This window comes from Caretta caretta, chromosome 3 (genome assembly GCF_965140235.1).
Source record: "Caretta caretta isolate rCarCar2 chromosome 3, rCarCar1.hap1, whole genome shotgun sequence".
Classification (NCBI taxonomy): Eukaryota; Metazoa; Chordata; order Testudines; family Cheloniidae; genus Caretta; species Caretta caretta.
The window spans coordinates 209,241,619-209,265,830 of record NC_134208.1 but is presented as its reverse complement, the minus strand read 5'-3'; the positions used below and the strand labels follow the sequence as shown (position 1 = coordinate 209,265,830).

The 24,212-nt window shown below is 38.6% G+C and overlaps 1 protein-coding gene across 5 annotated transcripts in view; it reads left to right on the top strand.

The window, feature by feature from the left end:
* ZC3H6 (zinc finger CCCH-type containing 6) overlaps window positions 1–23,817 on the top strand; it is a 73,838-nt gene extending 50,021 nt beyond the window's left edge. For all 5 annotated transcript variants that reach the window (XM_075127311.1, XM_075127310.1, XM_075127309.1 and 2 more), the window contains 8 exons: window positions 1,479–1,594; window positions 6,368–6,484; window positions 8,278–8,391; window positions 11,965–12,072; window positions 12,656–12,909; window positions 15,086–15,603; window positions 18,036–18,272; window positions 21,398–23,817. In XM_075127311.1, the coding sequence (XP_074983412.1) occupies window positions 1,479–1,594; window positions 6,368–6,484; window positions 8,278–8,391; window positions 11,965–12,072; window positions 12,656–12,909; window positions 15,086–15,603; window positions 18,036–18,272; window positions 21,398–22,902 (2,969 nt within the window). In that variant the 3' untranslated portion in view covers window positions 22,903–23,817. The remainder of the gene's footprint in view (window positions 1–1,478; window positions 1,595–6,367; window positions 6,485–8,277; window positions 8,392–11,964; window positions 12,073–12,655; window positions 12,910–15,085; window positions 15,604–18,035; window positions 18,273–21,397) is intronic.
* Window positions 23,818–24,212: the final 395 nt, after the last annotated feature.

Sequence of the window (24,212 nt, the reverse complement as noted above, 5' to 3'; positions counted from 1 at the left end):
GCTGTAGTAAGATTGAAAGTTGTTGAGCAATATTACCTGTGGGTGATTTAATATTTGGTGAATGCCAATTTGCCATTATCAGTACGTGTTTCTCACTCAACATGTCTGAAGGTAAAGGAAGTGGTATGAAACAAGCAATTGAATAGGCTGAAATAATGAAAACAGGTAATTATTTTTATTAAAATATAAACATAGTCAGCAGTTACTGAGTAGCAAGATAAAAGCAGGCAGATACGGCCAAAAGATAAAAAGGGTCAATGCTCATTGATAAAGGTATATTTTCCCTTCAGAGTTAACCCAGGCTCTTACTCAGGTGTTGCTATGACCAGACTTCCGTTAATACACAAACCTCTGACCACTTCTCACTTTCAGACACATTAAGCTATAGGTTCTCTCTCTTAATTACTGAACTGTATTGCTTATGAGTGCACAACCAAAATTTTTAAGTAGAACAGCATCTTGTCCAACTGTGCAACAAGATCCTGCTGTCCCTATGCCACAAGGTATGCATGTCTGCTGGTGTTTGCAGTGTTGGCCCTCCTTGGCCCAGTGCATTATTTTAAGGCTACTTCTTGCGTCTGTACATGCTGTGCCGTGCTGTGGTCTGGGATCATAATTCACCTCCCATTCCTAGTATATATTGTGCACATCCTGCCTCTGTCTCATAAATATAAAATAGATGCACATATTTTCCACCATCTTTCAGCTGTACCCTTCTTCACTACCCTCGTGCTTTGCCTCCTATTTCCTCCTTTACTCTCCTTCACCTCAGTCTCTGTGCATCTGTATATTTGGTTTTTGTGTGTATAGTGAAATTGAAGTTTATTGACATTTACCAATAAAAATCTAATCCTTACAAGCCTATTTATGATTATAGAGATTGCATCACGTGTAGAAGAGAGAGATATGTGGGTGCAGAAAATATTATTTTGTCATGTGCATATAAAGGTAGCATCAATATTTCTATGATTTTTATATGTACTCTTTAAATATTAAGGGTATTTAAAGGGAATTGATGTTATACATGGTATGTTAAGGAATTTAAAGCTGAAATGTAGTATTATTTGTAGATCACCAAATCTTAAATACTTCAAACATTTGCATTCCTCACAAATACAATATACCTGCACTACAAGTTATAGAAGGCTACTTTTCACAGAATAAATTATATACTCATTTTACCAATCTATTATTCACTTCAAAAGTCACAGGTAATTTCAAAATTCTGATTGGCTGATGAAGCCAGTCATGTCAGTATATGACTCAAGATATTTAGGGATTCATTCACCCATCAATATACAGAGAGGTAAACGTAATTTCCATTACCATTCTCTTCATTTTCTGCTTGCTGACTATATCTACTCTTCCTTCTAGTTTCTCATGCAGGTTAAAGAGGAGGCCATGTTAAAGAGCTTTTTGCTTCTGAAGAATAGTTATTTTTCTTTGAGGTATCTGAAATATGTTCTAATATTTTTCAGGTATTGCACAAAGGGGTTTTGGTGTTGGTCGAGGACGTGGAATTCAGAAGAAGTTGAAGCGTAAAGATCGTGGAAGGGGAAGAGGGGCCAATAAAGGACCTGATGGCTTTCAAGAGGTACATGGAATTGAAGTTAAAAACACATACATGTATTTGCTAATACCTGGATACTCCTTGTTAATAGAGATGTAGACAGAATTGCCTAATTATGTTTTCTGCCAATTTTGTTCTGTTCTCCAGAGATTAAGCTAACTCTTTTCTAAGAAAGGAAGTTCCTAGCCCATCCAGTTGAGAAAATAGTCTTGTTTAGTCTGCACCCAGAAAGACTGAAACAATACTAGCAAGAGAATTATAAGCTTCACTTTTTAATGGAATGTTAACTTTGAAGATTTAATATCATCTTAATTGAGGATAAATTCAGTTCTGAGGAATTGCCTTAACTGCTGGCACCAAATCACTGGGGTTTTTTTTAGCCAGCATAATTAAATTGGGAGACTTGATTCAGTTCCTAGCTGCCTACTCCTATTGATCTTCCTCACAAGTTTTACTCATTTTCATCTAAAAGAAAATGTTAGGCTTTAGTCAGTGTCAGCTATTCATCTTCTCAGCTGTCAGGCCTCTCTTATTCTATTCTTTAGACAGCCTAAACTGTGGTTCCTTTTCAGGTGATGGTCCTTATGTATTTTCCATGCATATGCACTGTACACCTGAGTCTGGAATTTTTTAGTAAGCCGTGTCCATTGGTTCATACATGCACTATAGTCCTGCTCATGCTCTGAACTGAGGGCGTAAGGGATGATGCGGACCAGTGACTGCAGTTTCTTCTTACCAATGCATGGTCTGAGTCAGAGTCTTCTGCGTCCTCAGCACCTTCTGCTACTGCGTCATTTCTGTAAATACATTGAGTTTGATTTTAGTATTCTTCTTCTTTTTTAGACTCTGGTTCTACAGAACCCCATTCAACCTGGTTCTATAGATAGAATAATGAAAGGAGCATGTACTATAATCCAGTTAACTCTCCCTTGTAGAGAAGGATGCAAATGAAGAGACAAATACAGACAGGCCCTAGCAGGACAGGAAAAAAAAAAAGAGGAGGGAGACCCATTCTTGATCTACATCAGCTAAATTACTTTATTTGCAAATCAAAAGGAGAAGGGCACATGGTTCACATCTCTCAGTATGAAAGATGGTTGCTTTCATGTGGACATTCATTCATCCTACAGAAGGTTCGTCAGATTTCTGGTAGGACCAGAGTACTGCCAGTTCAGAGTACTTCGGTTTGGGCTACTACCAGCATCCAGAGTTCTCAGGAAGGTCCTCTCTGTGACGGTGGCCCAGATGAAATGAAACGGCTATACCATCTTCCCATCTCTGATCGATTGGCTCCTAATAGGCAGATCCAACCAGGCGGTCCAGTTGGCTGCCCTATCCTTGTTCCGTCTTCTGGCATCCTTGGGGATCTGTGTAAACAGAGAGAGGTCTACTTTGGCTCCCACAAAAACCTGTATAGGAGCAACCCTAGGCTCAACCTCAGCAAAGGCCTGTCTCCATATGGACAGAGCCCAGGCCATGAATAGCCTGGTAACACAAGTCACCCTCAGACCTTGTCTCTCTTTCCCTCCTCAGTCACATGGCCTCATGTACCTATGTACCACCATTCACCAGGCTTCCCCTCCATTGCCTACAGGGCTGGGTCCAGTCTGTTTATTCACCAGAGACAACATGAATACCAAGGTAACAATCCCTGGCTTCTCTTGTATGATGGACAAACCTTCAACAGCTGCCTGCCTTTCCTTCCAACCACGTCTGACACAGCCATTATCACAGAGGCATGTATCATAGGATGGGGAGCCCATCTGAGCAGTTACACTGTGCAAGGCACATGGATTCCTCAAAAGGCTAGGATGCATATCTGTCTCCTACAGTCAGCCTAGCTTGCAATGCATTCCTTTCACTTATACTGTCCCATCATATCCAGATAATACCAGACAACTTGGTGACCATCTTCTATCTAAACAATCAGTGTGGAGCGAAATCTCTTTCTGTATAGAGGCAGTCAGTTTATGGAACTGGTGCATCAGGAACCACATATCACACTCTGCATATACCTACCAGATGTTCAGAACTCTATGGCGGACAATCTGGCACTTCACCACAGACCACGAGTGGGAGATACATAATTCATCCCTGAACAAAATCTTTCATTCAGTGGGGAAAACATCATGGGACCTGTTTGCTTCCCAAGATGAACAAGAAGTTCAGTCTGTACTACTCCAGAGCAGCATTGGCCGGGATACTGGGCGCGATGCCTTTCTGTTACCCTGGACAAACCACCTGAGATGCACCTTTTCTCCCATCCCACTGCTACCACATGTTCTGTAAAAGATTTGGCATAACAGAGCTCAAATCATTTTCTTTGCATCCAGTTGGGCCCAGACAGTTCTGGTTTCCGACCTTTTACAATGTCAGCCAGTCCTCCCATCAGCATCTGACCCTTCCTGGATCTGTTAACTCAGGAGAACTGCAAGATCAGACATCCCAACCCAGACCCTCTTCACCTTATGGTCTGTTATTTGGATGGGCGTCAAACCAAGAGCATTTATGTTCAGAGACCGTTCAAACTATTCTCAATCACAGTAGAAAAACTCCACCAGAAAATGCTGTGTAGCTAAATGATGGCATTTCTGTGCCTGGACTCAAGAGAAGTGTCTATCTCCGGAAGATGAAGATACTCCTGCCTTTTTTAATTACCTCCTGACCCTGAATTCATCAGGACTTGTCATTCGTTTGCTGCAAGTCCACCTACCACAGCACTCTGTGCCTTCTGTCCTCCCATAGAAGGCTCACCCAACAGTCAGATACCTAAAAGGTCTCATTAGGACCTTCCCACTGTTAGGACCTCGGTCTCGTACTCTCAATACCTACCAGACCACCCTTTGAACCTTCTCCTTAAAACATGTGACGCACGAGTCAGCCATAAACGCTGCCCCGTTCACTTACACGTCTGGCTAATGTGATGGCGACAAATAAAGTATCCTTCATGGATAGGGACATCCTCACACCATCCTCCTGTTTGAATACTACTTACCAATCATCCACATGTAGAATACACACAGGAACCAGTACTCAAAGAAGAAAGGGAGGTTACTTATATGTAACAGGAGATTCTTGGAGATGTGTGGTCCCTATCTGTATTCCACTATCTGCTCTCCTTCTCCTCTGCTTTGGATCATGACTGGATTTGCAGTAAGAAGAGGCATTAGAGGTGTCAGAGATTGCTGCCGCTTACACTCCTGGTACAGAGCACTGGGTTGGGGGGTGCATGCAACTGCACAGGCATGAACTTGCTGGAAATCTCTAGTCTCAGGCACGTGGAGCACATGAGTACTTATGTGTAAGTTCAAGAACTGGCTCTGGTATGGACTTTCTGTCTAACCTTGGGCAGGTCACTTTATCTCTCTGTGCAGCAGTTCCCCACTTGTAAAATGTAGGTGATAATATTTCCCTTTTTCTGTTTTGTCTATTCAGATGTAAACTTTCTGGGGCAACAACATTCTTCCTCTGTTTGTACTGCACTTAACGCAGTGGGGCCCCAGTTTCAGTTGGAGCCCCCAGATGCTACTGTAATGTACTTTTTTTGTCCATTTGAACTCTGGAAGTGTGAGAGAGGTTGGGGGGTGACGTAAGGGGGTGTGCATTTATGTGGGTCTTGGGCTGTTGGTGCAGAAGCTAGGTGGAAAGCTCAGAGCTGATGCAGCAAGTTGTTGGCACTTCAAGTTTTCCCCCACCACCAGGAACAGCCCTTGATGTGGTGTGCTTAGCTGTCACCCCTTCTAGGCTCTGCCTAGTTCTCCTCACGCAGCCCTGTTTGTGCCCTTCCCTCCCACATGTGTTGGGGGATCCCTTTTTCTGTGGACATCCCTGGACCTCTTCCTGCTCATCAGTTGGGTGGAGGCAAACAGTTCTATAGTGGACCTGGTTGATTATTCTCAATCTGAGTTGGGAAGTAAAGTCCCAGCCAGAGGAGCATCCTCTCCTGAGAGGAGGGTGCTGAGACTGGGAAAGTGGCTGAAGAGGGTGGTGAAGACGCCATCAGGAACATTCTGTTGTCTTCTTTCTGATTTTCTTCCTTAGAAGTTTACTTTAAAATATATAATGGAAGGAGACGTCATATCAGGGTTAAGAGTTGACTCATGTTGCTTGGCTATTAACTGTTAGTATTCTGGCATTCCTGAGGGAACTCCTAGTTGCTGTATTTGGGCCCTCAGCTGGTGACTAATCTAACTGTAACGTTAATTGTCTTGAGATCATTGAATATATGAAGTATTAGTTACTGTGTCCCATTTAACAGAGGTACATTTCATTTTTTTCCTGTATACATTTGCAAAACTCAGATGTACAAATCTTTATAAAAAGAAAAGGAGTACTTGTGGCACCTTAGAGACTAACCAATTTATTTGAGCATAAGCTTTCGTGAGCTACAGCTCACTTCATCGGATGCATCCGATGAAATAAATTAATATGCTCAAATAAATTTGTTAGTCTCTAAGGTGCCACAAGTACTCCTTTTCTTTTTGTGGATACAGACTAACACAGCTGCTACTCTGAAACAAATCTTTATGGTAGCTGAAAGAAGATTCTAAATTTGTTGCATTTATAACAGAAAGCTTGCTATTTTCACAGAAGAATTTTACTTTACTTAGTCTTACAGAACAATATTAGAACATCCAAGAAAATGTATAATGCATATTTGGTTTTACTTTATATTTTGAGTTAGAATAGCCTTTCTGTGAACTGTGTACAGAGAACACTCAAACACTCTGAAAACAATAACTACACATACATAATAGTAAACACATACATTTAAAATATTTTTTTCCTTTTATATAGGAAGGCAAACCAGTGAAGAAATGGGTGAATATGAGTCAGGAATTCATAAATCAACATACAGTGGAACATAAAGGAAAACAAATTTGTAAATATTTTCTCGAGGGAAGATGTATTAAGGTAAATATATACTTTATATGCATGTATGTATCTCTAGCAGGAGTCGGGGAAAGGGTGGGCATTCTATTTCAATTTAGCTAATATAAGGAAAACTTGTTTTATGTAACTTTGTTTTTTGCCTTAGTATTTTTTGGCAAGAAGTATAAATTAAAATAAATGCAAGAGAAAATTTTGGGGGAAAACTATCAAACTACATATCCTTTCACTGTGCAATGTAAATTATATAAAAATGATATACTGTTGATCACTTATTTTATTAGCAGGTACAGTATGATAAATACACTTGTGTCCAGCAATATTAGAATCTGAAATTAATGTAATATGTCATCTGTATTTTTTTTATATTTAATTTTGGACATATGTAGGGTGATTTATAGGTAGATTTAGTGATTCATTTCTGTTTTAAAAATAATCTTTTATTGGATATTATAGATTTTGAGACACAGTGAAAAACACTGCTTTAATTATTCACGAAGAGTACTTCTCTCTCCAGCCTAAGAAAGGAAGAAAATATGCTTTCCCAAACATCCAAGAAAGGCAGACATGAAAAACCTCAGCAGCTTGGAGGGGTTGGGAAGCAGGAAGAAGAGAAATTGAATTAGAATATTAGAGCCAGACATAATCCATGGCATGCATGCTAGCCTGCCATTATGTAGATTCTGGTATTGCATCATGCTGAAACAAATAATACAATGCAGCTTAATTCTCTGGTACCAAAGTTAATCTTTTAATCAATTATAAAATATAATATAGAAATTTGAAATAAATTATGAAAAATTTACATATTTGCTCTTAATCTGATGGTGTATGTCAAAAATGTTTATTATGTCACTTATTCCTAGTTCCACTGTGACTTTGGAGGTACACAATTTTCTGTCTTTTCATGATTAACAACTTTTTTTCTTCATTATTTACTTGCAAAGTAAAAATAAAATGTAATTAGGCTCTTTCAAAATTCCTGGTGGAAATATAAGGTAATAGCCATAAAATAGTCTTGAATATTTTCATGGCTTTGTCTGTTATGGTATTTAAATCCCATGGTTCCCAATATGATGAGTATTTAGTGCCACCTACCGTTATAAAACAGCCGTAAGATAACTATTTTTTTAAAGTACTTCCAAAAATTATTGTTTTGTAAAACTTTTGATGGAACTAGTCATAATGTAAAGTAATACAGTTTATATGATTTTTTTGTATTTTCTAAATGGGCAGCTCCTATATAATAGTTTCTAATACTTTTTCATAGCATAAACAACCTCCCCTTGCATTTGTGATCACATAATTTTCTTGCAACAACTACAGCATTTGCTTAAATTGAAAGATAATATTAGGAAGGTATTTAATGTTTCTTTGAGTAGTGTCCCTATGGGTGCTCCACTTCAAGTGCACATGCACCTCAAAGTGGAACACCCGTAAGGGGATACATCTCGAAGTTACTCCAATTACTGCATAAGGTGAGTAACCTCTCCATTTTTAGCTTCTTTTAATGCCATTTACCAGATGGAATCAAGGGGAAAAAACAGTGCCATGTGACCAGCCTACTCTCCATGGACCACCAGCATATACTCTGTGGATCCTAGTCTGAGAATGTGCTAAAATGTTCTTTGTCTCCACTTCTTTTTGGAATCTCAAGAAAATTGACTCACTTGTTAAATACTTGTATTGTCAATAGAGAGAAAAGTTCAAAACTGGATAAACAGGATGAAAGCATCATTGTTAAAATATGAAGTTGAATAAATTCAGCATTTAGAATTGATAATCTCTTTGTCTCTCCTTTTCTGTCATATTTACAGGGAGACCAGTGTAAATTTGATCATGATGCAGAGATAGAGAAAAAAAAGGAAATCTGCAAGTTTTACATACAGGGTTATTGTACCAAAGGAGACAACTGCATTTATTTGCATAATATCCTTTGGAAAAAACTATATTTGAATTAAAATCCGAGTTAAGGTTTTTATATTTTAGTATAATTTGATTTTTCTTTAGACACTTCATAAACACACTGACTGATTGTGTTTTATTGTGAAATATCATTTGCAAAGTTTGTGCAATTGGTATATGGTGATATGTGCATGAAACTGAGAAGCTTTTCAAATTATAGTTAGGTACTTTCCATGGATTCTTTATAATTTTTCTTTTGAGGTTTATAACCTGATTATATATATTAAAAAAATCTAAACATTACAGTTGGTTCACAAGCTTTTATCCCATGGATTTGTTTTTATGAAGGCAACATTGGCAAGATAAAATTATAGAGTATACAATTTTTTTCATCTTTTTTACTATTGGGGTATTATTGGAAGATTAAAACTGAGAAATTAGAAATTAGTTTACTTTTTACCATGTATTTTGTGTGTCTGACATCCCATAAAGACATAGATTAGGGAGTCTGTAACATCATAGCCCCCTCTTGATTCCTTCAGTGGAAATAGTAAACACAGCAGCCAGCTCTCTCTGTGGTAAGAATGAGATATGACAACTTCAAGATCTCCATGTCCTTCCAGTCTGGAGCAGAAGGTGCAGTTAATTACCATTCTATACCTCCTTAGCACAGGGAGCTGGTGTACATCATTATTTGGTCATATTTCTAAATGACGGGGTGGGACAGTGGTTTGTGTGAGAGGAGAAGAGCTGGATGGGGACAGGGTGGCTTTCCCCAACACACACAAAAAACACTTTTTGGAGTTGGAGAGGGGGAATGGATTACTTGCACCTGTGTAAAATGAGTATAAAGTACTTCTTATTGAATAGCATTGTACACCTACTTTGCTCACATATTGCACTGATGTAAATGACTGCACAACTCAGGTCTTCAGTCTTGAATTGTTAAAATAGCACTTGTTGTGGATTGTGCATGGTTGTACAAAGCCACAGAGTTGGTACAACTATTTCATGAACAACTATTAGGCATTAGTTTTTATGTGCGGTTGTGTGATGGATGGTTAAAATTGATTTGTATTTTGTATTCGCTGGAGTTGTTTTAACTGTGCAAGCAGAGTTAATTTTTCCCTGACCTGCAATCAAACTTTTCTACTGAATTTGGATGGTGAGGGTTTTGTGTATGAGAGAGAGAACTGGATGGTATGGTTGCTGTCAATTATGTAATCTTATCTGGATTGCTTTAGTATGTGATATTTTTAGGGATGCAAATAATGGCATGTCTTGTTTTGAAATGCCCTTACCAATCTAAAATAAAGTTAAAGATTTTGGGGTGGGAATTCAGAGTCAGATTAGCTTGCTTTAAAGAATAAATTAATTTTACTGCTCTTTATTCCATTTAGCAACACAACTAAGAGAGAGAAAGCAGCAGTCTCTTCTTTCATTGCTTCCTCAACAGAATTGTTTACTGAGTTTTAATCAGCTCTGCTTGTGCAAATCCTACTGAAGGCAGCTGGGTTGCACGAGTGTCACTAAGGGTATAGAGTAACAGCCGTGTTAGTCTGTATTCACAAAAAGAAAAGGAGTACTTGTGGCATCTTAGAGACTAACCAATTTATTTGAGCATAAGCTTTCGTGAGCTACAGCTTACTTCATCGGATGCATACTGTGGAAACTGCACAAGACATTATATACACAGAGACCATGAAACAATACCTCCTCCCATCCCACTCTCCTGCTGGTAATAGCTTATCTCTCCAGTGATCACTTTAGATAAGCTATTACCAGCAGGAGAGTGGGATGGGAGAAGATATTGTTTCATGGTCTCTGTGTATATAATGTCTTCTGCAGTTTCCACAGTATGCATCCGATGAAGTGAGCTGTAGCTCACGAAAGCTTATGCTCAAATAAATTGGTTAGTCTCTAAGGTGCCACAGGTACTCCTTTTCTTTTTACTAAGGGTATAATTTGTCCTGAGAGCTTTTCTACTGATGGTCCATGACAAGGAAAGATCATAGTTTAACTCTGAAAACCTAGATTAAGTTTGAAAGTCTGGCAGTTAGAAAAAATTTTTATTTGTAAACTGAATATATTTCAAATGTTACATGCAAACCTGGAACCTGACAGTAACACTTGATCATTTTTTAGAGCAGAACCACACTTTATAAAGCTAAGAATATGTGTGTGTACTCATTATGTACACACACACATTATACACAAACACACACATACATACACATACAGTAAAAGCTTTGTTATCTGGCAGAATGCGGGGTGCCGGTTAATCAAAAATTCCAGTTAACTAAGAGTTATATTTACCAATGGAATACCAATTTTCAAAGAGTTAGAATACAATAAAATGAATAAAATATATTAAATAGCGTACAGGTACTCACCAATCCAGTAGTCGTCCTGCACTGCAGAGTGGTTGGTTTCTTGCAGCATGTAGGTGTATACAGGTAAACTTTTCTATACAGTAGGTTATCTTATGACACTACATATCACTGTGGGCAGCTCAATACACCCAAATCACTAAAAATACACTTAAGACTAAAACTATACTGAACATAATTTAATCTTTCTTTGATGGTTCAGAAGGCACTTCAGGATCTTGCAGTGCCTCAGGGTCATTATTATTAACATCAATTATCATTGTAGATGTAGACTGTGTAGGAGCTTGGGCTGAATCTGTAATGACCCTATGACACACCCTGGAAGCTGCTTTTTTTTTTTAATAAATCCCTTGCTTGCTGATGATAATATCAGCTTGCTTACTTGTCTTCTGCCTCTTTTGAATAAAAGTAGAGGACAGAATGTGCAATTGCATAATCTCCTGGGCAGTATACTAGTCCCAGTTACTAGATTGAAGATTTGTATTGGGAGATATCAGAAAAACCAGTTAATAGAGCTTTCCGGCTGATAAAGTGCCAGATAACATAGCTTTTACTTTTCTTAATCTGTCCCTAAATTTCATGGACCAGTATATGGTTTTTAATACAAATAACAGGTTTTGATTGATTTGATACTAAAATTGTACAAATTTTAATTTAAACAGATAAATACCTGGAAATTTAAAGTCCAGGATAAAACTTCATATTTAATCTCTGTTGTAAGTAATACATCATTTAAAGGATTAAATTTCCCTTGCTTCAAGAAGAGACTATACCTAATAATATATAACTTCACTATATTGAGATGCTTACAGTAGGAAAAATTAGGTAATCTAAGGAGGGAACTTCATTTTTTTCTGAAATTATTGGCTTTAGTTTGACAGATTATTAGGTTATTTCATATATTAAAAGATTAATAAAGACTTGAAGTTAGACTTTAGTAGGGGGCTAGGGAGTGTGGTTTTTTGTTTGTTTTGGGGGGAGCAGGTTAAATGCATATAGTCAGTCTAGCACTGTGTCAAATAGGATTAAACAGTGAATTGCTTATTAGTCTTGTTATTAACCTTATTAATGCTTAAAATATGATTCTAGAAATGGTAAGTGTTTAGGAGCAGTGGAAGTCTAACTGAAAATTACTTTGTGAAACTGTTCCAAACTATGCAAATTAAATGTTGCTACCTGTTAGAGTCCTTAATATTTTTGCTGCTACATGAATTTCCTTGCAAGTTCTATCATACAGGAGCAAAATGTTACCAAGGGGATAAGTGCAAGTTTTCTCATGCTCCACTAACTAAAGAAACAAAAGAACTGCTAGATAAGGTGAGTAATGCTTATAGTGGTACAGTCAGTGAACATTATTTATGAGTGGCAAGCTAGTCAAGTGGAATAAATATAGGTTGAGATCTTTCAAGGAGCCTAAGGGAGATAGTCACCTATCTCCCAGTGATGTTTAACATCCTAGCTCCCTGAGAAAATCTCAGCCCTGGAGTTTGGCTCTATGACCACATGCTACACAATGAATTCTCTTTTCCTTCTCTCTTATTCCAACTTCCTTATTCTTTCATTTTTACATGTATACTCATATGGCATAAAATGTATTATATGTATTTTAGAACATGTTACTGCTTTCTGTCTTCTGAAGTTACTGATCAGAGGACATGGACCTTCTAAAATCGTATGTTCCATATTGCAGAAATAGTTAAATTCCTGGCTGACCTAGAAGAAATTTTAATGGGGGATTTAGAATTCTTCTGAGTTTGATGTTAATGGCAGGAAATATATAATAGACATACTGTTACAGAGCAGTTTAATTCTTTTAACCTATAAAATGAAGACCTACAATGAAATGTTAAGTTCAGTGCAAATTTAGTACAAGAACTTTCACTGCGTTGCTTTGTTTTAGGTTTTGAATACTGAAGAGGAGCCACAAAATGAAGATGAAAAAGAACTGGAGGAACTCAGAAAGCGTGGCATAGTTCCTCTTCCTAAGCCACCTCCAGGAGTTGGACTTCTGCCAACGCCACCTGAGCAATTTTCATTTTCTGAGTCTGATACAGAAAATTTTCAAGATCCTTCTGGTGAATTCAAGAAAATTCCATCTCTGTTTGAGATAGTTGTGAAACCGACTGTGGATTTAGCACACAAGATTGGAAAAAAGTAGGTTTTAGAATGAAATATGGCTTTATAAACACTTGAGAAATGGACCACACTACATTTTTAGAAGAAATTGATAGCCTTGAGGATTTCCAGTGTTTGCTATCTAACAGGGGGCGGGAGGAGAATTTCCACTATTTGCCATCATAATTATAGTATCTTTTGCATATCTAATACCCTGTACATAGGATTACTATTCCTGGGTCTTGACCTTCCCAGAAGAAACAGGCAAGGAATTCACTCCCTTCGGTGTGTTTTTCCAGTCCTCTGAGTGACTATGAACCCACCTTCCTTTGCATGGTGAACAAACCTCCCTCTCCCTCTAGTCTCCCTGATAGTCAGCTCTTTCTTGACTTCAGTCAATGAAGGAACTCCCGATGAAACGGTGTGTGGGGTCTTCGTTGCTACTATTCCAGCTCTGCCGGACGTCACTACCTTTACCTGAGCTGTTCCTCTTACCCAGCTACTTCCCGTAAAACTTAAACCTAATTGTTAGATACGAAGTTTTATCTGGTCCTGTTGAGTTGTATTTTTTCAAAGCTCTTTGAGTTCAGGTCTTTGTTGGTCGTGGGATGTTTTAAACTGTAATTTGGGCAGGTGTTGTGCAAACCTGCACATGCAGTTCTGCCAATACACCTTGCTGTTGACTGCAAAAACTATTCTGCTGCTCCACTCTTGGGCTCCTCATGATTGCCATTTGTGATGGATTTGTGGCACACAATGTGATGTGTTTGTAATGTGGACAGACATTTACTATAAGAATTAGTTTGCCACTGCCAACCTCAGATCTACTTGGCACCAAAAAGATTTGAACAGATATCCCCAAAGAAATTTGGAATCTAAACAGCTTTTTTCTAACTCCCCCACTGCTTTTAGGCAAAAAAAGTGTTGTTTGCAGTGTTTTTCTATCCATGTTCATCCCAGGATATTAGAGAGACATGGTGGGTAAGGTAATATCTTATATTGAACCAACTTTTGTTGGTGAAAGAGACAAGCTTCCAAGCTACACAGAGCTCTTCTTAGGGAAAAAATGGTAAGGGAAACCATTACAGTATGGAAAAACTCTAATCATTCCCTGATGGTCTAAAGAACAACTCGACTAAGAAAATACAGTTCCTAGTGCTGTTCACATCCATACATCAGTGATACTTGTGCAGGTTAAAGTCAACAGAAGATACCTTGCAGTATTAAGTGCAGTGTTTACCTTAGACCTTAGTTTCTCCTGTACAGCTGACACATCAGGTAGTCCAGTTCCTTCACTGATTACGGTTGCTTGCGAGTTGTGATACTTTGTCTCAGATGGTGCTAGTGCAGTCAATATCCTTCGTTTACTGTCTTCTTCCTGTCCTTCCTTGGCCTTCCTAGCTTTCTCTTTTCTTCTTCAGGTACCCAATTCACTGTTTGTCTAGCATGTCTCCCACCCTCCATACGGTTTACATGTCCCAATCACATGAGCTTGCTTTCTTTGATATTTTCTAACATGTTCTGCTCTGTCAGCTCCCACAATCTTGCATTTGTTACTTTATCTTTCCATGAATTATGTAATGTTTTCCTCTGCCATCTCTGATCAGCCTCCTCCAATCTCTTTTTGTTAGCCACTGTCATCAGCCAAGTCTCCACTCTGTACACTAGTATGCTCAATACAATTGCATGATATAATCTGACCTTTGTTTGGTGTAGAGATCTCTGTTGACCAGTTGTTCATCCTTCTGAAAGTAATGTTTGCTTTTCCTTATCTCATGTGGATATCTTTATCACAGCTACGTTCAAGTGTTGTCATGTTCCCCAGAGAGCACAACTCTTCTACCTGTTCAGTTTATTTTCCATCCACGTACACATTTGCATGTATTGTCCAGTTTCCTACATTTATAATCTTGGTTTTCTCTGATTTACTTTCAATCCAATTTTTGCTGCTTCCTGTTCTTCCTCTGATGTAAAGCCAATTATTCTGTTCCACATCATGCTTAGTAAAGCAGTGACTTGTTTGCCATAGGGACAGGGTAAAATGTTGTGGAAAACAGATGTCATTCCAAACTTCTAGAAAGGTATGGCAAGGAGAGGAAAGTTGTATTTTTTAAAATGTTGCCTTTTTAAAATGTGTAAATTATATGTACTGCGATCTGGTTTTGTGTAGCATGTATGTGTGCTTGTTTTTTACTTGTCAATTTTCTACCTACAGGCCACCAACTTTCTATAACAGCACATCACCACCAAGACCACAGTTTCAGGGAAATGACCCACATCCTCAGCATATGTATAATCCAGGGTCAAGTCCAGGGCCTGGTCCCAGCATACCACAAGGACATAATGGACCAGTAATGCACCCAGGTTCTCCTGGGCATCACCAATGTACAGGACCCCAAGGTCCAGCAATGCCACACAGCCCTCCTTTGCAGCCTGTTCCACCAGGCTTTTTAGGACCACAGGGTCAAACTGGCATACCGATTCAAGCACAAGCTGGTCCACCTTTAACACCACCAGGCATTGGTGCACCATACAACACTCCAGGAGTTCAAGGACATATGATGAATATGCCCAGAGAGAATCATTGCCCACCAGGCCCACTGTATCAGCAGATTCCTGGTGAACGACAGCAGAACATCAATTATGAATCTATTCAGAACCCAGCTGATTTCTATGATAATTACTATTCACATCAAGCTGTACATAGCTTTCAGCCAACTAATAACACAGGAGGTAAGTCTGTGTTCCGAATTGTTTTTGTTCCTTGGTGAGACATGTTTCTGTTTTCTGAAGTATTACTGCACCTCTAGAAGAATTGAGAGAAATATTAGAATAATTAGCCTGTTTTGAGATATATCTTTAAAGAATATTATGAAACAACCTTCTTTTAAAAAAGAAAAAAGCTATTCTAGAACTTTCAAAAAAAGAGAAGAAATCTAGCAGAGAGCCATTCTGTAGAGCTGACTGAAGTAAAGACACTAGGACTAGTACTTGTAAATTTAGCATTTACAAGAATTCTAATGCATCAGGCTAAACAAGCCAGTCAGTTTTCTTCCCTCTGACTCCTTTAGCTCTTTGTTCTATACTCACCATATGTAGTGTAGTTGTAGCTATGATGGTCCCTATGATATAAGAGGGACAAGGAGGGCGAGGTGATACCTTTTATTGGACCAACTTCTGTTGGTCAGAGAGACACGGTTTCGAGCTACATAGAGCTTTTCCTCTGGTCAGCTGGAAAGCTTGTCTCACCAACAGAAGTTGGTCCAATAAAATATATTACCTTGCATCTTGTCTCTCCCCATATAACTTTATTCATACAGGAAAAATTTATAACAGATTTTAGAAGTATTGCATGCAGATTGTAAATCAGATGTCTAGTTCAATGAACTCAGGAGGTGGCTCTTCAGTGTGTCTCCTGCGGCTCTTTGCAGCACATGATATTAAAACACTGGTTTAATTATTAACCAATCAGGAGGCTTTTACTATGTTATTAACCAATGGTAGTTGATAAAATAATATTTGATCAATCACTAACCAATCGCCCACATGTAGAATACAGATAGGGACCAGCACTTGAAGAAGAAATGGAGGTTACTTACCTGTAACAGGTTCTCCAGGATGTATTGTCCCTATCTGTATTCCACTACTTGCCCTCTGTCCCCTCTGCTCCAAATCATGACTAGATGCACAATAAAAAGGAGGAACTAGAGAGGTGTCAGTCCACACTGCCCCTTACTCTCTTGGCTCAGAACATGAGGAGAACAACTGTGCACGTGCAGGCCAGTGGATGCTACTTGCTAGACATCTCTGATCTCGGGTGCATGGTGTGAATGTAGAATACAAGTAGAATACAGATAGGGATCACACGTCTCGAGGAACCTCCTGTTACAGATAAGTAACCTCACTTTCTTTGCTAAGATCAAGGTACAGTCTAACTTTTAGCCTGAAACTAGATGAATCTTTGAGAGCTTGTTTATCCTGAACAGCTGGTGGTTGTCCTTGTTCTCCTTCAGACCAACAAGTCATCTTGCATAAAAACCCTCCTATTTGGAAGATATTCAGGGTCTGGCTGTCTGAATGTAAAACTTTAAAAAGATTCAGGAGCCTCATTTTCAATTGACTCGACACAAGGAGCCTAAATACCACTCTTTCAGTTTTACTCATAGTCTCAATGCGAACACAGCCTCCGTTAAGATCTGCTTTTTCTGTTTACTGTATCTGAGTGACTGCCTCGGCACCTTGTGGGTCCAATATGGCTGTTTTGTGAACCTTTCAGGTATCGTCTAGTAAAATCTGGCTTCTCACCCTCAATCTTCCTGATTTATCAAGGCAGTAGAGAAGCTCTGTCCACCTCTCAAAATTTGCAGAATTTAGTGTTACAATTTTTTTTCTATCATGCAGTTATACTCACAGAGACATAATTAAAGTTGCAGTGCTAACCTTAATTCTGATAGGTTTCAGAGTAACAGCCGTGTTAGTCTGTATTCGCAAAAAGAAAAGGAGTACTTGTGGCACCTTAGAGACTAACCAATTTATTTGAGCATGAGCTTTCGTGAGCTACAGCTCACTTCAAAGTGAGCTGTAGCTCACGAAAGCTCATGCTCAAATAAATTGGTTAGTCTCTAAGGTGCCACAAGTACTCCTTTTCTTTTTGCTTAATTCTGATGTTTCCTAACTCTTTGAGTGCTAATCTTTGCAATTTTAAAAAAAAATTTAATGTAACTTTTCTCCCTGTGTGTAGATACAGATAATCCCTTAAAAAAACAGTTCTATTCACAATAGATTTGATAAAATCCTTTCTTACTGGTGTTCTAGCCAAGGGGAGAGTATCATTTTATCGTTTATTTTAGCACACTATGTGTGCAAATTGGTGAAAAATCATCTGAAAGCTTGAGAATTGTCAGATTTTTGTTACAATTTAGGATTATTATTTTTTTGCAAATTAAACAGTTTTTTTCAATTGGGGAAAAAATCAGAGTTGACTTTGCAGTTTGTATGTCACGTTTCAGCCTGTTTCAATATGAATTAGTTGAAAGATTAACCTTTATACAGTGGGATTTATAAATATTTTCAAATTTATTTCAATTAATATTGCCTTGTAAAGTCTTCTCTAGCTATTTGTTAGCAGTAAATTAGCTGATTCTTTTTTAATATTATATATGCAGATGGAACATGGCATGGAGAATTTACTGATCACCAGGCTCACCTCATTGTTCAAGATTCACATAAGAGTGGAAATGAGTCAGATCGCGTCAGTAAAACAGGCCATAAACCTGCTATTAATGTACCGGATTTTCTTCCAGCAATGCAGAAAGCCCTTTTTGTAAGACTTAGTCAAAAACAGCAAGAAGATGGAGAACCAATCAGCAGTCAGTCTCAGAGGGCAATGAGCAAGGAAGAAGGTAATGTTGACTCTTACATTCTAAGAAAAAATTCTTTTATATTGTGTCAGGATAATAATCCCATTTTTATTTTGTGACTATTTCCATTAATTACACTATGCCTATATAAGTTCCTCCTTTAATTTCAACTGAATAACTTATTCCTTGCTTCTTTTCCTAACCTGTTTTGTAGTTTTTCTGTGGGCTCTTTAATACAGTAGAACCTCAGATTTAGGAACACCTCGGGAATGGAGGTTGTTCGTAACTCTGAAATGTTCATAACTCTGAACAAATTATGGTTATTTGTTGCAAAAGTTTATAACTGAATGTTGACATAATACAGCTTTGAAACTTTACTGTGCAGAAGAAAAATGCTGCTTTTAATCCTCTTAATGTAAATGAAACAAGCACAGAAACAGTTTCCTTACCTTGTCAAATCTCTTTTTAAACTTTCCCTTTTAGTAATTTACGTTTAACACATTTTCGTTGTTGTTTTCTCTGTTGCTGCCTGATGGCATACTTATGGTTTCCAGTTAGGTATGTGGTTGACCAGTCAGTTCACAACTGGTGTTCATAACTCTGAGGTTCTACTGTATTAGTCTTGGTACCAGTCTTATTCATTATTTTTATTAATAACCGTGGGACAGAAGTACAACTGTGCTAATGAAGTGTGCTGCTGATACAAAGTTGGGAGGCATCCTCAATACAGAAGGAGGATCAGAGTATTATACAGGAAGGTCTGGACGACCTTGACAACTGGAGTGACAGAAATGGGATGAAATTCAATAGTACAAAGTTCAAGGTCATGAACGTAGGGTCTAATAATAAGAATTTCAGCTACCTGCTGGGGCATGGATGGCCAATCTTATGAGAGGAGACTGAGGGTATGTCTGCACTGCAGTTAAAAACCCGCAGCTGGCAGGGCTCTAGCTGCAAGGCTGTTTCATTGCAATGTAGACTTCCAGGCTCAGGCAGCAGCCCATGCTCTGGGACCCTCCCACCTCACCGGGTCCCAGAGCTTGGGCTGCAGCCTGAACTCGGAAGTCTACACTGCAATGAAACTGTCCCACAACCTGAGCCCCGTGAGCTTGAGTCATCTGGCATGGGCCAGCCACGAGTTTTCATCTGCAGTGGAGACATTCCCTGAAAGGGCTTGGCTTATTTAGCCTAGCAAAAAGAAATCTGAGAAGGGATATGATTGCTGTCTATAAATACATTAGGGGGCATACATCAGGGAGGGAGAAGGGCTATTTAAGCTAAATGACAGTGCTAGCACAAGAAAAAATTGGTATAAAGTGGCTGTGAACAAATTGGAGCTGGAAATTAGAAGGAGGTTTCTAGCCATCAAAGCGGTGAGGTTATGGAATAGCCTCCCAAAAGGAGTTGCATGAGAAAACAGTTTAATCAAATTTGAGAGAGAGCTGCACAAATGTATGAGTGCAGTTGTATGAAGTGGTTGCTTGTCATGTTGAGGAGCAGAGCTTAGCAACCCACCCCCTCCCAGTATATTCAGGGTGGGGGAGGGTTGGTCTCCTTCCTTGGAAGCATCAGAGATGGCTGCGGTTGGAGATGGGACACTGAACGGTGCGGGCCAGTGCTCTGAGGTGACACCGAGCATTCAGATGCTTGGCTGGTTGGTTCTTGCTCACTTGCTCAGGGCCTAACTGATCGCCATATGTGGTGTTAGGAAGATATTTCTCCCCAGATCAGATGGACAGCGATCTTGGGGTTTTTTCATTTTCTGCTTCAGAGTATTGGTGCTAGTCAGTTGACAGAAATTATCTGGGTATTGCTCACTTAATCATTTCCCTACCTCAGGCATTCCTGTTCTCTCTCTGCAGTCTAGTGTCCTCTGGGCTGTAATATTTTGATCCAGTTTTGGTTGTTGGGTTTAGTGTGTGGATACTGAGTGGTATTGGTGGCCTGTGACCTACAGCAGATCAGACTAAATGATCTGGTCGTCCCTTCTGGCCCTAAATTCTGACTGTTGCTTCCTTGAAGGGAGGGCAGATTACCTGTTTCTGTTAAAGAAGGATCAGTACAGCCACTGCCCAGGAAATCATTGGCAGATGCTGACAATCTGGCCAGCTATCACCCTGTGTCCTGTCTTCCAGTTCTGTTCAAGATTATCAAAAAGGCTGTGGCAAGACAACTCTTGTAGTATCTAGTGATCTCAGACCTCCATGAGAATCTGGGTATGATCCTGGGTCTGGGACATAGACTGCATTGGTAGAGTCTCTTCCTGGCAATGGATGAAGATAGTGTGCATGCTGGCATTATTAAATCTATCAGCTGTCTTCAGTGCTGTTGATCATGAGGTGTTGCTGACTCACCTTCAAATCACAGCAGTGGCAGATGGGTTGCTTGTAGAGCATACTCAGAAGGTGGTGGTAGTAGTAGGAAACTGCTCCTCCTCTCTTAAGGTGCTTACACATGGAACATCTGACTGGTCCAAAACAGTCAGTGATCATAGTCAGTGTCTGGGTGAGACTGGGGCATGGATTGAAAGTGAGTTGGTTGAAACTTAAGCTAGACGTGACTGAGGTGATGTTGATGGACTGGGAGATGATACTACAATTACAGGGCTTCCCACTAACTGCAGTAGTGGTTGATAATTTATCCTCAGTAATCTAATATTGTTTAAATACCTTCCCTTATTTCCCTTTCTGGAACCTGATTTCTCCCTGAATCCCTTACATCTTGGATTTCAAATATGAAAGGGAAATAGAGTAGCAGTTCAGCATTTCCACCTTGTCCATTTAAGACAGCAGCAAGCCATGTCTTTCCCCCTCAACCAACAATAAAGCCACTTACATCAGGATTCATGTGTTTAAAAATACATCTTTTTATGAAATTTAAATTAAACAGAATTGTTGACAGGAATAGTTATTTTCTTACACAAAAATATTGGAAGAGGTATACAAGAGAAGAGAAAGCAGCAGTTGAGTGTTTATTCTTAAGTTGTTATAACTAGTTTTTTTTACTCCCATTAACTGATTTCTGTGATCCTAATTTATAGTTGCTATTACCTTATTTTGCTAAGTCTTAACATCGGACGAAAGCCAGTTATTAAGAAATTATACTTAGATCAAAGTCTGTTGAATTTCCAATGATCATTTGTTTGACTAATCTTTGTTTTCTTTCAGATGATAATGTAAACTGGTACTCCAGTAGTGAAGAAGAAGAGGGAAGCAGTGTTAAATCAATATTAAAAACCTTAAAGAAACAAACTGAGAATATTAGGAATCGGCAACAACATTCCACAGAACAACATATGGTCGTTGTTCCTACTGACCCAAGACTTGCTAAAGAGAAATGTACAGGAAACCAGGCTGTTGATCCGAGACTGAGATCCACTCCTAGATCAAATACTAGGAAACCTGCAGAGTCATCATCTTTTGACCCAAGGCTTGCACGGGATCCCAGAATGTTAAAGGTTAATGAAAGTGGGCTTGCAAGTTCTTCTGTTGGTGGAACAAAGTTAGATTTACATCATGCACCCACTGGAGTTAAGGTCAAGCAAAAAGGAATGGATGATGATGAAGAGGATGCAGAACGAGAATTAAGAGAGAGAGCTTTTCTAATACCTTTGGAACCTTTACCTGGTGTAACATTAAGGGATCCAAGATCTCAGCTTCGACAGTTTAGCCACATTAAAATGGATATTATCCTGACCAAACCAAACTTTGCTAAACATATTGTATGGGCTCCTGAAGATCTACTTCCAATACCCTTGCCTAAACCTGACCCGGTGTCTTCAATTAATTTACCTCTTCCTCCACTTATAGCTGACCAGAGGCTTAATAAATTACGTAATTTAAAAAGTGATCCCCATCCAAATGCAATGCCAGCTGACCCAAGACTGGCAGCAAAAGCAAAAAATAATATAACAAGCAGAAGTGGTTCTTTGGATCAATCTGCAGATTTGCATGCCAGTAGTTCAAGCAAATTAGGAGATCCTCGCTTACAAAAAAATGTTGATCCCAGACTCCACAGACTGTCTAGTACAGAAACTCACCATGGAATCACAAAGGATTCTCATCCTCCAAAATTTGACCCTCGTCTAGCCAGATCTGGTATTGGTTCATCCCAGCCCTCAGAAGCTGTCATTTGTAAATCTGACCCAGACGTTCTGCCTCCTTATGCACCCAAACTATCATCAACAGGTGTTAGATTGGGAACTCCAAGCTCGATACTTAGTGGTATAAGTTTGTATGATCCAAGAGACCAGAGCTCATCTTCATTAGACCCAGCTCCAGTTAATTCAGGAGAGAATGGAGAGAACCAGAAAAAAAGTATTTTGAAAAATACTAGCAAAAATGAATCTACTCTGTCAGAAGACATGTTGCCACAGAAGTCTGTCCCAAATATGGATAAAAGTACAGAAGGATCAGCAGAGGCCAATTCAGAAAAAGCAAATAGCATCAGTAAATCTCAGGCTAAGCACTCCAGTACTGCACCAGCAGTGCATAATCTTCCTATCCAAGCTTTATCAGGATTGATCAGACCACAGTACAGTGATCCAAGGCAAGTTAGACAGCCTGGACAGGTAAATCAAATGCAAGATAACGATCCAAGTGGGGAATCTGATGATAAGTCACTAAAAGATGTTTTCAAGACTTTTGATCCAACTGCTTCACCATTTTGTTAGCAATTGATTTATTAAGTCTTTTTACGGTTGTGAATATTGCAGTTTTCTGCTGTTTTGTAACTGGTTTACCTATTTGCTTTATTTATTTTTAAATTATAATTATCAACACTTTTCAGCTGCTAATCTCAGAACCACATGCAGTTTCACAGTATGCTATAGTGTTTGCAAAGCTGTGGTATTTTCTATATAATACTTTTCCAATTTCAGGGAGACTAATAATTGACATGTAGAAAAGACCCTCTATCATGTTAGATCTGATAAAAGCACTTTCATTGTAAATAAGTCATTAAGAATTCAACTTGGAAGACCTGTATATGTGTAAGCTGTCTCTTTCATAATCAACATTTAGATATAATGATTGCCACTTTTGTATGATTGTATAGATTCAAGCAATATGATGTACATTACTGTGAGAGAGACTATTTAAGACAAGGATTGTCTTACTTATCAAGCCAAACCTACTAACTGAAATATACATAAATGAAGTAAAAGGAAAATGTTGATCCTCCTTTTCAGAGCAGTTGATGTAAGGCATTGTTTTTATTCATGCAGTCAATATTCTTAGTGTAAAAGATACCTATCACATATTGAGGAGTTAAAATGTCATATCTTTTTAAAGTATTTTATTCTATACTGTATATAGAAGAAATTGTGAAGTACATAACTAGAAGAACATTACTGTTAAAGTGGAGAATACCTAAGTTGTCTAATACAAAAAAGTTTTATTTAATTTTTCATGCATACACAATTCTGAATTAGTGTGATAGCTTACATTTTGGTGTTCATGTATTTCAATGTATTTTTGTATTCAGCTGCTTAATTTGTATTGCTTTTTTTGTATTGATGTAACTGCAGTACTTGTATTCATTGTGTCTTTATGACATTTTTAACAAAAAATTAAAAGATACAATCAAAGTCTGGTAGTCGCTGTTAAATTGCAAAATACCAGATAGTTACACACATGGAAAACAGTAATGGAGCAAGTCTGAAGCAGAGATGATGATTAAATTTGCTGTATTATACTCAGTTGCCACACAAACTTGTGTCCCAATTCTGCAGTCCTTTAGTAGGCAAAACTCTCATTAATTCCAAAGGGAGTGTTAGCTCCGTCATGGCTTCAGGGTCGGACCTTTAGTAAGAGAGAGGGTTGGGGTTTTTTGGGAGGTGGAGTTGGTTTGTTTATATAAACTAAAAATATCTAGATGGTTACTCACAATGACACACTCCATATGGAGTGTCCAGCAGTATCATGGCTCTCCTTTGAGCACTCATGGAGTAGCAGGCTCAGATCACAGCTGTCCTCATTGTCT